Here is a 13,104-nt window from a genome sequence, read left to right on the forward strand (position 1 = left end):
AAATAGTTGCAAAATAGCTGCGAAAAATGGGGTACTAAAAGTTATTCGTGGTTCTTTGGTAGTGATGAAGGGAGTTCGTCACAGTAATCTTTATTCTCTTTTGGGGACAACAGTCACATGTGAGTTAGCAGTTGGAATCAATGGAAGTAGAGATCAAACAAATTGCACAAGAATATGGCACATACGGCTTGGACATATGTCAGAGAAAGGTCTATCATTGCTTTGTGGACAAGGTTTGCTGAAGAATATGAAGAAACCACAAATAGAATTTTGTGAGAATTGTGTGTATGGAAAGGCACATAGGGTGAAGTTTTACAAGCAAGCATAAAAGCAGAGGGTTGTTAGACTACGTGCATATTGATGTTTGGGGGCTGGCTAAAGTTACTTCCAAGGGTGGTTCCAGGTATTTTGTTACTTTTGTTGATGATTATTCCAGGTATGTTTGGATTTACTTCCTCAAACATAAGAATGAGGTATTCGATACTTTTAAGCGATGGAAAGCAATGGTTGAAAACCAAACAGGTAGGAAGCTGAAAACTCTACGATCTGATAATGGCACAGAGTACACGGATGGGGCTTTCAAGGAGTTCTGTGACCGAGAAGGCATTGCAATACACTGAACAGTTAGAGAAACACCACAATAGAATGGAGTCGCCGAACGATTGAATCGTACGCTACTTGAGAAGGCAAGGTGTATGCGCTCTAATTCCGGGTTAGGGAGAGAATGGTGGGCAGAATCGGTTGCTATAGCTTGCTACATAGTGAATCGATCCCCACATTCTTCTCTAGATGGAGACACACCTTATAAGGTGTGGTCAGGAGAACATGCAGATTACGAGAAACTCAGAGTCTTTGGATGCACAACTTTTTATCATATCAAAGATAATAAGCTTGATGATAGAGTTAAGAAGGCAATCTTTTTGGGGTATCCAAGAGGGGTTCAAGGCTATCGCCTTTGGAGTGTAAATGATTCTAAGTTTGTAATTAGCAGGGATGTTACCTTTGATGAACGATCTATGGTAGCTTTGTCTAAAGATATGGTGCCAGATAATGGTGATATTAGAAAAACTTCAAATACTCAAGTGGTGGAGATAGAGTCTAAATACCAACAAATAGACTCTAGTAATGTTCAGGTGGAGCATCCTAATGCTACTCGAGATGACGTAGAGGATGAACTTGATCATGAGGAAATTCAGCGAGAAAATGCACATGCATTACAACAGCAGCAGCAAGATTCTTTGGCATCTACTAGACCAAAGAGGAATTATAAATTTGTTCAGAAGTTCGGGTCAGACAAGCCTTTGAGACATTATGGGCAGCTAAACTTGGTAGATTATGCACTCTCAGTGGAGGATGATGAGCCGGTCACCTTCAAACAGGCTATCAAAGACAAAGATAGAGAGAGTTGGTTTGTCGCTATGGAGGAAGAGATGCAATCTCTTCATAAGAACAAGACATGGGATGTGGTCCCATTGCCCGTGGAAAAGACTGCAATTGGTTGTAAGTGGGTGTATAAAAGAAAAGAAGATCCTACTAAGTCAAATGGTACAAGATTCAAAGCTAGGTTAGTAGCAAAGGGATTTGCACAGAAAGAAGGTGTTGATTACAATGAGATATTTTCTCCAGTGGTGAAACACACTTCCATACGGGTGCTTTTAAGTCTTGTCACTCATGGTGATCTTGAGTTGGAACAACTTGACGTGAAGACTGCATTCTTGCACGGTGACTTAGAGGAAGAAATCTACATGTATCAACCTGAGGGTTTCAAGGTTGAGGGTAAAGAAAGTCAGGTATGTCGCTTGAGGAAATCGCTATATGGATTAAAACAATCTCCTCGGCAATGGTATAAGCGATTTGACTCCTTTATGTTAAAACAAGGTTTTTCCAGAAGTAATTATGATTGTTGTGTATACATTTGTAAGCTTCCTGGAGGTGATTATATCTATCTTCTATTATATGTGGATGACATGCTTATTGCCTCTAAGAGCAAGGTAGAGATAGATATGTTAAAGGTTCAACTTGGTAAAGAATTTGAAACAAAAGACTTGGGTGCTGCACGAAAAATATTAGGCATGGAAATTAAAAGAGAGAGATCAAGCCAAAAATTGTTCTTGAGCCAAAGAAGATACATTGAGCGCGTCATTGAAAGGTTTGAAATGAAAAATGCTAAATCGGTGGTAACGCCGTTGGCTCCACATTTTAGGCTCTCTGGTAAACAATCTCCCACAACAGCAGAGGATAAGGCTTACATGAAAAATGTACCTTATGCTAGTGCAGTCGGTAGCCTAATGTATGCTATGGTATGTACACGCCCAGATATTTCACAGGCAGTCAGTGTCGTTAGCAGGTTCATGGCAAACCCGGGTAAGGCACACTGGGAAGCAGTCAAGTGGATATTAAGATACTTGAAGGGCACCATTGACACAGGTTTATGCTTTAGTGGAAAATCATGTCAAATCAGCGGCTTTGTTGATTCTGATTATGCTGGTGATCTAGATAGAAGACGTTCTACGACTGGTTATGTATATAAAATACAAGGTGCTCCAGTTAGTTGGCGATCGATGTTACAAGCTACAGTGGCACTATCTACTACAGAAGCTGAGTACATGGCAGTAGCAGAAGGGGTGAAAGAAGCATTGTGGCTAAGAGGTCATCTAGATTATTTGGGGTTGAAGCAAGATTGCGTAAATTTGAGTTGTGATAGTCAAAGTGCAATTCATTTGGCTAACAATCAGGTTCATCATGCTCGTACCAAGCATATTGATGTTAGATATCACTTCGTGCGTGATGTTATGGAGAAAGGTGACATTTCTCTTGTAAAAGTACACACGGATGAAAATCCCGCTGACATGTTGACTAAAGTGGTGTCAGGAAGCAAGTTCCAACACTGTTTGAAATTACTCAATATTGTTCCATGTTAGGCAGTCATTGTCAAATGATGCAACCGAATACGAATACAATTCTTTGATCGTCCAAAATTTGCATAGATTTCAAATTGTGAACGAGGTGGAGAATTGTGAGGGAGAGAGAAAGAAAAGGAAGGCTAAGAAAAGGAAGGCTAAGAGTTATTATAGGAAAGTTTTGTTTCTATCCATTGAAATTATAGCATATAACCACTATATAAACGTTTGTAGAATTTCAATTCAATCATCATCAACAATAACAATTACATTCACATCTTCTCTTCATATTATTATTATTTTATTTTATTTCCTTTTCTCTTTAGTAATTATATAGTGAGTGTATTATTGTGAGTAGTGTTCAATTTCATATTACTTTGTAGCTATTAGAAGTCAAAATTCCGCTGCAGACTCAACAATTTTTTTATACAAAAAAATAAGTAAATGGATGAAATTAAAATATTATACTAAAAAGTTAGATAAAAAAGAGTTAACATCCTAAACAGAAAAACTTTGGATTAATTTTAGATTTATTTTATTCTCTTGATGTTTTAAAAAAATAAGACATGAATTTAGTTTTAAGCAACTTTAAAATATTAATTATTTCAATGTATTAAATAAATAAAATGTAAAAATTAACGTTCATTTTTATTTTTATAAAAATATTCTATTTTTAATATTCTAAAAATAATATTGGTTAATAAAATTCATAACATATATACTTCATTTTATTCATGTTAAATTTAAAATAACAAATTAAAAAATTTAGTTAATACATAGTTTTCTAAAATACTCTATGACCTTCTAGAATCTTCTAAGATCTTCTAGGATTTTTAGAAATATTCTAAAACCATGTAGAGTATTCTTAAATACTCTAGAATTTGTCTAACTTTTATACGAATACTGCTAAATGTAATATTATAAAATTTAAGACACATTTTTTTTTATATCTTTGGGCCATTTTATAATATTTTTCACTTGGAAGTTGTTTAACATTGTCTTAGGATGTGATTAAGGGCAACAATAGACATGTAGGGACGGATTTTTACCATATCCGATTTTGCTTCACCCTACAACAACTTGCATAGAACCTATCTTGTTCTTACCTGCAAATGATAAAAATGAAACCCACCCTGTCTCTACATGTCTCTTATAATTATTAAAATCCAAAAAAATAAAATAAAATTTTAAAATTTATATAATCATCATCACATACATAACATAAATTAAAATAAAAACTTTAAATATAATACAATATTATTAATTATTTTACATATATTATATATATTATATATTATATATATACCGAAATAAGTAGTACCTAAACTCAATACCGCTTCGCTCTACCCAAAAATTTATTCCGTTAAAAATTTGCTCCAATGTAAAATAAATAATTATCTGTCCTAAATGAATAAAGATGAAATGAATATCCGTAAATTTAAATGGTGTTGCCGTCCTAAACAGAAAATCACCACCATATCTTATGGCAAATGATTTTGTCTTGTTGGAAAAGGAACACATCAACAGAATAATTTCTGCCACCACAAATCTCTCGCCGTCTCGTCTCTACTCTTGATTAGTTTTAGAATCACCATCAAGGTCCTAACTATTGCATCATGTGAGAAACAATCAATCAAAGTGGCACTACCTTTGTGGCTTAAATCATGCCAAAAATATATATAATCATATAAAAAAAATTTAAAAATCATCAATTTTAATTTATAATTTTTAGTTAATAATTTAATATTTTCAGTCTAATAACTTAATATGACATATTTTTCTAATACTAATATTATTGATGAATAATATTACTGATAAAATATTAAATTGTACTGATTTTATAGTGTTGTTCGAATTATATTTTCCAATAATTCAATCTTATTATATTATATTATATTGGAAATATGATTAATCCAGGATACGATATATAAGTACCGATAATAATGAATAATAGAAAAATACATATTTAAAAACACATTTTTTCAAAAATAACTTGCGTGACCATTATTGGAGTGGAATCACCACATATGGTACCACTTAAAATATCACAATTCTCAAAGAAAAGGAAGAAGGCATTATTACAACCTGGTCCCGCAATAAGATGGGAAGAAAATACAATCTAGAAGACAATGAAAATTAGACCCAAAAAAGGGGGTCACTAGCAAAAAATAAAAAAAATAATTACATTAAAAATAAACTAATTAATCTACCTTGTGTTGTAGCATAGGAAGCAATTGATGACCCTAAACCAAGCACTCCTTAGGCGAGGGTATATCCTATTGCTGTATAATCTTGATTCTCTGCTTATGTCTTCCATGGCTTCCACAAAGAGATTCAAGTTTCTGATTGGTGGAATATAGAGGATCAATGGAACTGCAGAGAAAGCCATTGTGAAGAACAACTGCAACATGTTCTTTTCCTCTCTGTTCTTATTTTCGGAGTTCTTAACACACCAAGCTAGAGAGGAATTATATAGAGATCCAATTAGACAAAGATGGAAAACTTTGACTTCAGATTTAAAAGGGTATTTAATTTGTGGATTTTCGTGGTGATACGTTTTTATGGTTTGAATGTTGGATATAGAGAAAGGTGTTGAAAGGAATAATATATAAGGACTAAGGGAGGATACCTTTAAGGGAAAGCTAGTTCTGGAAACTTTAAGAAGGTTTCATTTCATTTCATTTTTCAACCCCAAACGGCAAAGTGCTAACTACAAATCGGAGATCGGAGAATATTATATAAAATTTGTGAATTTTATTTTATTTGATACAATTATATTATACTACAATTAGTTATTAATATAATATATATTAAAATATATTTTTTTTGTACATACATGATTATATATAAAAACAGGGGGGTGTTTGGCGTTTATGTTAGTCGTCATCAGTTTTTACTTTTTATTATGATTTTTTTATTTGCAAAAGAAATATTAATTCAGTATTGTAATATTAGAACATAGGATAAAGTATATTTTATTATTTTTTATTTTTAAAATTTGTTAAAATATTAAAATTATTTTTAAATTTTATTTTATTTTATTTTATTTTAATATTTTTAATTTGGATTAATATATTTTTAACAACAAAATTTTTTAAAAATTTAAAATTAATTTAATAATAACACATGATAATTATATCAATTATGTAACTATTTTCTTTCAATTGCAATAATATTCCAATATTGTGGTAATTTATAATTGGATTTCGCTAGGGAGACAATGGACTATTTATACAATGTGTATAATGGGATATTGAGTTACAAAATGAACATCTCCCATACTATTTAGAATAATCATTCGAGTACTAGGAATAATAAATATCTTTCCAAAAAATTAAACTAATTTTGGAAATTCACAAAGGATTGAACTATTGACTTTTTGGATCTAGCGCTCTAATACTATGTCATAATACCACTCATCCCAAATATTTCAACTGATAAAAAAATGTAACACATACTCCATAAACTTCTATTATACACATTATACAAATATTCCATTGGCTCCTCATACTTTCCATTTATAATTATATCCTCTATATTATTAGCGCCATTTAAGCTGATACTAATTTAAAAATCAAATCAAACAATAAGACTTCTAGCATTTGTATATTATAGAGAACTCAGTGTCATAAATTCAATATCAATCTAGAATTCATATGTAGAGCACAAATCCCAGCACGGATGGCTAGGCCAAGACACAATGGAGGTGAGTCTTATCTAAACCATGAACTTTGTGGTTCATCTCTAATTTCTTTTTCATTGCAGATTAATGATTTTGTGTTCATCTTTCTTTATGAGATTTTTTTGTTTTTTCATTTTTATTTATTGTGTCTCTCTTTTTATGATTTTTATTGATCGTTAATCTTGTTTTTTGGATTCCAATGCTCTCAAGGTTAAATGAAAATTAAATAAGGTTCATGACTCATAATTAGTGTGTGTTTAATGAAAGGATGATGAGTGCTACACATACAAGTCAATGAGTCATACAAGTTGGGAGAAACTTAACAAAAAGCGCGCTAGCCCATAGATTTTCATGGCGTGCTTCGCATTCCTCCTTCTCCTCTTCCTCTTCTTTCTTCTTCTCCTACTCTTCTTCTTCTTCCTCCATGAAAACGAGTTTCTTATCAAATTTGTTCGTTCTTCTTCTTCATTTTCTTATTTCATATTCCCGTAATTCTTTTTTGGAGAAAAAAATCAAATAAAGAAGAAAAAATACATAATGTTGCAAAACCAAAAGAAGAACGAGGATAAACACGACGATGAAGATGAAACACTTCAAAAACGAAGAGGCATGGAGAAAGAAAAAGAAGAAGAAATAAATGACTTGTATAACTTGTATGGAAAACGCTTGTATGTGGAGAATTCCTCTTTTATGAAAAAAATAAAATAAAATTTTGCATACACTAAATTGTCCTAAATTAAAATTAGATTTGAATCTTCTAAATTTTATTTTAGAGGATAAAGTGTGATTTTTTTGCCATTTATTTCATAAATGGGACTAAGAGACAACAACAACAACAACAACAACAAAGCCTTGTCCCACTAAGTGGGGTCGGCTACATGAATCAAACGACGCCATTGTGCTCTGTCATGTATCATGTCTACAGAGAGACCGTTTACATGTAGATCTCGCTTGACCACCTCATGTAAATAAATGGGACTAAGAGAAAACATGAAAAAAAATATCAAAGATAAAAGATTACACTTTATCCTCTCAAATAAAATATAAAATTTAGAAGATTCAAATTCATCAAAATTAGATACGTATAGTAATTTTATTTATATAAATCGTTACGAATTGGTATATTTTAGCATATGTATATTAATTGCGACATTTTCTATTATTTATGAACAAAGTGTTTGTACTTCTTTTTTAAACAAAAAAGCTCTATATAATAAAGTGGAACAAATTAAAAAAATAAATAAAATTAATAAACAAAATAAGAGTCTATCCCATTATCATTTTATCAATAATAAAAAAGATCTATATCATTTTACTTTTTTTAGTTAAGAAAAAATTTATTAATAATTTTCTCTACAGCTGTTTATTTTTTTTAGAATATTCTTTTATTTATTTTTACTTAGATATTTTAAATAATTACAAAAAGAAACATCAACCACTCCTTTCATGCACTCTTTTGATATAATAGGAATTCATCATGTTTATCTTTCAAAATGTTGTTTTAATATATATAGAAAAGATTATAACTTACCGATAATAATGCTAAAATATGAGAAAGAAAAATCTGCATTGTAATAATCTACTAATTCAAAGAAATTAGTTTTTTGATTTCATAAATTATAATTAGTGGTATTAAGTACATATTTAATGATTCTCTTTATTATTAAAAGATGAAATTTTTTGAAATTTGATTGAAATTTTGAGCACATTCCAATACTTTAAATAATATTTGGTCTTGAAGATGTAAGATACGTTAAAAAACCAATCATTTTTTTATATCTTGTCTCATCTACATGTGTAACATACTCATCTTTGTCTAGTTTGATATTTAGATGCATAAAAATTTCCATTAGTTTAGCATATTCTAGCCCAAATCTTTTGACAAGTTTCTTGGTATACTTCTCTTGATGAACAAAGATGACATCATCAATTTACTTAATTTGTAAGCCTAGAAAGAAAATAAGCTCTCACATCATGCTTATATCAAATTCACTAGTCATAAGCTTAGCAAAATATGCACACAAGTCTTCATTAGAGAATAAAAAATAATATTATCAACATAAACTTGTATAAGAATGAAATAATCTTTGAAATTTCTAATAAATAAAGTGGTATCAGTGACTCCTCTTTAAAAATTATTTTTCAACAAAAATGAATTAAGCCTTTCATACCAAACTCTAAGAGCTTGTCTCAAACTATATAAGGCTTTAGCAAGTTTGAAAACATAATTTAAAAAAAAAATTGTTTTCAAATCCAGGAGTTTGAGCTATATAGACCTCTCTATCTAATATTCCATTTAAGAATACACACTTTACATCCATTTGAAATAGTTTAAAGCCACAATGAGTCGCAGAGACTAAGAATACACACTTGAGTAACGAGTCTTACTTTGTTTGGAACAATGGTTCCATCTTCACCCAATTTATTTCTAAAAATCTATTTTGTACGTACCAGCGAATTTCTTTCTGTTCGAATCAAGTACAAGAATCCAGACTTGATTCTTTTTAAACTGTTGAATTCTTCCTCTATAGCCAATACTCAAGATGGATTAGCAAATACTTTTTGGACATTTTGAGGTTCAATCTATGAGATAAAAGCTATATTATTTAATTTATTTTTTTTAAAGATGATCTTGTTGTCACACCTTTGGAAGGGTCACCAATTATGAATTTCTCTATATAAATTTTCAGAAATTTCTATTATCTTAGCCTTTTTGTTTGGGTTGATTATTCAGGTTCATCTAGATCAACAATTGTCTCATTTTTAGGATTTTCTCCTCCACTAGGAGATAACTCTAGACTGTCTCCCCTACAAAATTGACATTCTTTGTGCTTTCAAGTGCAGCTTCTTGTGAACTCTAATTTGATTGTTCTATCTCACCTGTTTTAGTCACGTCGACTCTAATTTCTGGACTTTCATCAATGTAAACACTAGAAATATTGTTAGATTCACAGAATGTGACATGCATAGTCTCCTCAACAGTCTTAGAATTCTTGTTATAAATCCTATAAGCCTTGCTATTAGTGGAATAACCAAGAAAAATGCCTTTATGAATTTTTGGATCAAATTTTCCTAATTTTTTTTATATTGAGTATAAAACACTTGCTTCCAAACACATAAAAATATTTGAGGTTAGGAGGGTGTTATTTTCAAAGTTCATAAGGAATTTTTTTTAAAAACTTTTTATGAGTGTTCTTTTTAAAATATAACATGTTGTATTTACAGTTTCAACCGATAAGAATTTAAGAACATCATATTTACACAACATAAATCTAGCTATTTTTTGTAAATTTCTATTTTTTCCTTTTACAATCCTATTTTGTGTGGTGTTCTAGGACAAGAGAAGTTGTGTGATATGCCTAGTTCATCACAAAAAGATTTAAAATGTTGGTTTTCAGATTCCTTACCACGATCACTTCTAGTTGAAACAATCTTTAAATATTTTTCATTTTTAATCTTCTTGCTGAATTTTTTTAAAACTAAAAAGGCTTCATGCTTATGAGTTAGGAAGAACACCTAACTGAACTTCGTATAGTCACCCACTATTACCATTCTATAACTCTTTTTTCGAGACTTTAAGTTCTAGTTGGTCTAAATAGGTCAAAATGTAACAATTTCAATGGTTTTTTAGTAGAGACATCTCCCTTGGGTTTGAAAGAAGTTTTTGTTTGTTTATCCATTTGACAAGCATCATATGTAATGTCTTTATCAAACTTAATATTAGGAAGATCTCTAACTAAGTCTTTTTTTTAACAAATTTAGAGATTTGGAACATACTAGCATATCCTAATCTCTTGTGCTACATCTATTTTTCAGATTCAATTGAAGAAAAATAAGTCATATTTTAAACCTTATGATAATCTAGAGTAAGACTATAGACATTGTCACATCTCTTTGCAATAAATAAAATAATCCATATTATTTCATCTATTACCCTATAATCTAATTTCTTAAAAGTTACTGCATAACCAATATCACATAATTGACTTATACTCAAAAGATTATGCTTTAACTTTAACCCGTCTACTAAGAAAATATTATCTATGTAAGTTGAGAAATCTTTGTCAATCTTACCAATAACAATTATTTTACCTTTACCATCATTATCAAAAGTTACAAATCATTCATCATACTTGTTGAGTTTGATGAAGAAGGTAGATTTTTCGGTCATATACCTTGAACATCCACTATCAAAATACCACACGTGTCTTTTTTCTACTAGGATGTAAGGTAAATCCCATCTACATCCCATCCACGTCCATGTGCTCAGCCATCAAGTATATTTGAGCCTCAGGATCTGAGTCTTCTTCATCTTTAGAATTATTCTCCAAATCTTCCCAAGTTGTCATCATCACCTTCTTTTTGTCCTTCCTTAATTTGTCACTTTTTTTTATTGAAGACAATTAGATTTGAAGTGACCCAAATTCTTATAATGGTGACAAGTGAATTTGGATTGATTTATTTTGAAATCTTTGGATAAGGCAGCTCATTTGCCTTCATCTTTATATCTTATTAATCTCCTCAATTTTTTTTCAAGAACACCATCTCATTATCTAAAATACTGTCATGATATTCCTTTTCTTTGATTATCATTTTTTGACTTCAATACTACACGTTTTTTTTTGTCATATATATATATATATATTAACTTAAATAAACACATAGACGGTCTCTAAAATGAAAAAAAAAACATTTCAAACTCCAATAAAACATATTTAACCAAGATCCAAATCTCTTCTGTTTGAGTTGTTTTAGACAAAGGAACCAATTGATCTTGATTTATTTAGTTTGAACTATAATCATCCATTATTAGGAAAAGAATTCGAAAATTGATGATGTTTCTAATTTAATTCAATAGTTATGTTTGTTTATCGTATAACTTATATTATTTATTAAAAAGAACCATATTGATATGAATTTTTATTCAATTGATTCTTTTCGTATGTGATATCCATTATTACCTATCTAGTTGTATATATTACAATGAAAATAATTTATTGATTTTTTATATATAATATAATATTAATAAACAAAAATTAAATACTTAAAAATATAAATATCAAGGCTAAAATTTTGGACCAACAACCTAAAGCATTTTTGGTAACTACCCTAAAGCATAAATAGTGTGTGACAGTGTGAGTAATACAATTTATAAATTAATCGTAAATCAATTAGCTGGTCAATCATAATAAATAGTATACGTAATTAGTACAATTGATATAATGAGATAAATGACAATTAATAGTAATAACTAATTCTTTTTGAATAGTAATGACAAGTTGAATTGGAGATTTATCCAGGATACTCTCCAGGAGGCAGGTTTGCCGCGAAATTTGACCGATTTGATAGTGAGTTGCTATTCATCTGCAAACATGAATCTATTGTAGAATGGGACTCCTTCGAATCCTTTCGTTCCTTCTAGGGGTATCCGACAAGGTGACCCCATGTCACCCTACTTATTTGTATTGTGTATCGAACGGCTATCACAAATTATCACAATGGCAGTTAAACATAATATATAGGAGCCAATCACTGAATAGGGGAGGTTCGAAGCTGTCACATTTATGTTTTGCTGATGATATCGTTCTATTTGGGAAAGCATCAATGGAGCAGGTGGAGTTAACTCGCGGTATTCTTGAGCTGTTTTGTCGGTGTTCTGGTCAAAAAGTTAGTTATGATAAGTCTTGCGTCTACTTCTCTGAGAATGTGAATTTCAGTCGTAAGAAGGCACTGAGTGAAGCCTTAGGTATGTGACTAACTTCAAACTTGGGCAAATACTTGGGTATTCCTCTCCTCCATGGCCGTACTAAAACTGAGGACTTTCAGTTTATTATTGATAGGATAATGAGTCGGTTGAGTACGTGGAAGGCTCGTAATCTCTCTCTGGCAGGCAGAGTTACCTTGACCCAATTGACTCTAGCTTCAATTCCAACCTATATTATGCAAACCATGAGAATTCCCTTGAGGGTTTGTGATAAGATTGACAGTATATGCAGGAGTTTCGTTTGGGGAGGTAATAACTCTGGTAAAAAAATCCACTTACTTAGCTGGAAAAAGCTATGCTCTCCGAAGAAATCTGAAGGCCTGGGGTTTAGATCCGCCAGAGTGATGAACGATGCAAATCTGATGAAACTGGCCTGGAAGTTAATTCATAATAGGGATTCTTTCTGGGTACAGGTCCTCCGCAGTAAATATAGGTGTGGTGATAATACCATCCCTTTGATGAAGCCTCTTCAACGTATGTCTAACGCTTGGAAAGGTATCTCTCACATTTGGAAATAATTTGAGAGGAACCTTATCCGGAGGATTGGTTCAAGTCAGACCGTGAATTTTTGGAAGCATCATTGGATCCCAGGTGTTCATTGCTTGATGGACTTTTCCCAAACAGAGGTAACATCGAACATGAGAGATGAAAAAGTCTGTGACTATGTGGTGAATAATAATTGGAATTATGACCGTATCGGTTACAATTTGGGGGATGATTGGCTCTCCATCTTTGCCTTTATTAAGCCACCAAAAGCG

The 13,104-nt window shown here is 31.2% G+C and overlaps 1 protein-coding gene across 1 annotated transcript; it reads right to left on the bottom strand.

The window, feature by feature from the left end:
• Window positions 1-4,847: 4,847 nt before the first annotated feature.
• Window positions 4,848-5,557, bottom strand: LOC107462729 (uncharacterized). Its single transcript, XM_016081357.3, has one exon. It carries the CDS (start codon window positions 5,308-5,310, stop codon window positions 5,107-5,109), a length of 204 nt encoding a protein of 67 aa, XP_015936843.1. The 5' UTR covers window positions 5,311-5,557; the 3' UTR covers window positions 4,848-5,106.
• Between the last annotated feature and the right edge of the window lie 7,547 nt (window positions 5,558-13,104).

Source organism: Arachis duranensis, chromosome 8 (genome assembly GCF_000817695.3).
Source record: "Arachis duranensis cultivar V14167 chromosome 8, aradu.V14167.gnm2.J7QH, whole genome shotgun sequence".
In the NCBI taxonomy this organism is placed as follows: Eukaryota; Viridiplantae; Streptophyta; class Magnoliopsida; order Fabales; family Fabaceae; genus Arachis; species Arachis duranensis.

What these genes read in the sequence shown, in the direction of transcription:
- LOC107462729 (XM_016081357.3), bottom strand. Translation starts at nt 5,310, where the DNA reads ATGTTGCAGTTGTTCTTCACAATGGCTTTCTCTGCAGTTCCATTGATC.